At 35.7% G+C, this 2,533-nt stretch overlaps 1 protein-coding gene across 1 annotated transcript in view; it reads left to right on the forward strand.

Annotated features, from left to right (window-relative positions):
• The window catches only part of sens-2 (zinc finger transcription factor senseless-2), a 71,277-nt gene extending 69,597 nt beyond the window's left edge, over positions 1 to 1,680 (forward strand). The window contains exon 5 of the mRNA XM_017614001.1: positions 704 to 1,680. Within this exon, the coding sequence (XP_017469490.1) occupies positions 704 to 1,134 (431 nt within the window). The 3' untranslated portion in view covers positions 1,135 to 1,680. The remainder of the gene's footprint in view (positions 1 to 703) is intronic.
• Positions 1,681 to 2,533: the final 853 nt, after the last annotated feature.

Below are 2,533 nucleotides of genomic sequence, written 5' to 3' on the forward strand. Positions count from 1 at the left end.
TGAGTGGGCGAAGTTTGATACCTTTTTTTCTGTGTGATTTCTATTGTCTTAGTTTCCAGTAGCTTTATACTTGGCACTTAGTACTATAGGCAGAGGAGACTCGAAGAGCAGTCGTGCGCTATAATGAGGTTATTATTTTCCCGCGATGTCCTATCTGTATTTCGGCTCTATAAAGCAGTAAAAAGTGTGTGGTTAATATCAGCAACTTTCTTTTACATTCCTTAACTTCCCGAAACAACTCAATGATGATATTTTCTTGGTGCGATTTTCACGGCGAGCTCTATTAGTGAGGTACAACATCTGGGTCTGGCGAGTTATTATTTTTTAGCTCGGTCTAGCCTCATTTGTCTGAATTTTTATTAATTTTTTTTTTTGGCTGGTTATGTTTCCGTCGAATTCACCACTTAAATTTTTTTTTTTTGTTTTGTACAGTGAACGGCACTATTCAATCCGAATAGATTTTGAGTCGATGAATTTAAAAGTTGGTTCCCTTATACTCATCTGAAACAGTTACTGCATGTTGAAATACATTTATAGTAAGTTGTTTTTTCCAGATCGAAAAATATCAGAGGCCGCCAATTTTCGAATTCCGACTTCAGATTCGGATAAAGCGCCTATATTTTTTTTTGTGCTTCCTTTCATCTTCTTAAAAACTTCTACTTTTTGAATTACTAAATTTTCTTCCTTTCTCCACTCTTTCCAGGCGAAAAACCCCACAAATGCACGGTGTGCGGCAAGGCGTTCAGCCAGAGTTCCAACCTCATCACACACTCACGCAAACACACCGGCTACAAACCGTTTGCCTGCAAACTCTGCCACAAATCGTTCCAGCGCAAGGTCGATTTGCGACGCCATAAAGAGACCCAACATACCGATCTGCGACCGCTAATCGAACGCAATCTCGGCGGCAAAGTAGAGTTCATGGCGGCTGCAGCAGCGGCGGCGGCATCACAAATGGGCCAACATGAAGGCCTGGCGCCACCCCTGGTGGGTGGTCATCATGATGGCGGTGGTGTAGGGAGTAATAATATGGGCGCTGCTGCTGCGGCAGCGGCGGCGGCGGCAGCAGCTGCATCCTCTATCAATACGCAATTGGCATCGATGAATTGTCAAAAGGTATCGTTGCTGGTATAACAGGCACAATAACAGCGACAACAATTGCAACTACAGCAACAACAACATGAGAGATTATTGGAGCAACAGCGAATGCTGCAGCAAAGCCTCAGAGTCGATTAGATGTGGATGCTGGGGAGAAAAAAAAAACAAAAAAAAAGCATAAAAACACTAACAACGATTAAGTGCAATAAGAAGTGAAACCAAATAAATACAATTATATATAAAAAAAAATTCCGGAATAAGCGCTTACGAAAAATTCCATGTACAGTTAATTGGTCTATATATATATATATAACAAAAAAAAAAAAACGCAGTTGATGCATCTTTTCATATTTCCAGTGTTGCCAAAGCGAAGCAAACGCTCTGCGCTTATTTTTTATATATTTTAATTTGTAAAAAAATTATATTATATAGTATATTTTTGTAAACTTAAGATTCTCTATAGCTCGCGAAAGAAAACAAAGCAAAGCTTGTTATCTAGCTCACCTCTTAGTTGCTTGCATTTTGTTGCTTGTATATTTTATAAAATTTTTTTTGTTATTTTTAATTCCTACAAATAAGACAGCTGCAGCTTGTAATCTGTAAATATTTGCATAGAAATTACCTTGTAATATACGTAGTATGTATGTATGTATTAAACGATAATTAAATTGTATGTATGTAATTGTAACTACGTAAAATAATATTGTACTGCAATTTCTCGATAAAAATACGTATGTATGTATATGTATGTAAATTACAATATTGGCTTCTAAATAAATAGTTAGTCGCGCATTTTTTTTGGCGCACACATACACAGGCAAATAAAAACATGCATACATACTTATGTACATGAATGTGCGATTGTGCTTGCGAAAGCAAAGAACTTTTGATATTATTGTCATTCCAAAGATTTAGTCTAATTAATCTAATTGTAAACAAAATGAAGTTTTTATTGTACAATTGAAATAAAACAATTAAAGTATGTACATTCATTTAATGTTAATTAATTGGTAATTAGCTTAAAATCGATAAAGAAACAAAAAAAAAACCTTTCCGAAAGCTACCGCTACATGATAAGCCGGGGTGTATAAATTTTAAGTAAATTAGCGTCCTTAAATTTCGAAATATTGAAATTTCAAGCATTTCTGAAATTTACCGGTTATATGAAAAACGGCCGTAATTTTAGTCCGATTTCAACAATTTTCAACGTTTTGCTTTTATGTGGCAAGCACAATAAGCATACCGAGTTTGGTACAAATTGGTAGAACGGTTACCGAGACACATATATGTGATCATAAGTGGGCGGTGCCACGCCCATTTTCCAAAATTTTATCACAAACATATTTCCTTGTTGCACCCATCAATTTTGAATAAATTAGCTTTAATATTTACTGATTTATCGAGGATTTCGTATTTTTCTAAATTACCGTTATAT

The sequence above is a fragment of the Rhagoletis zephyria genome, unplaced genomic scaffold, assembly GCF_001687245.7.
Source record: "Rhagoletis zephyria isolate East Lansing unplaced genomic scaffold, Rhagoletis_zephyria_1.1 Rzeph_scaffold_00754, whole genome shotgun sequence".
Classification (NCBI taxonomy): Eukaryota; Metazoa; Arthropoda; class Insecta; order Diptera; family Tephritidae; genus Rhagoletis; species Rhagoletis zephyria.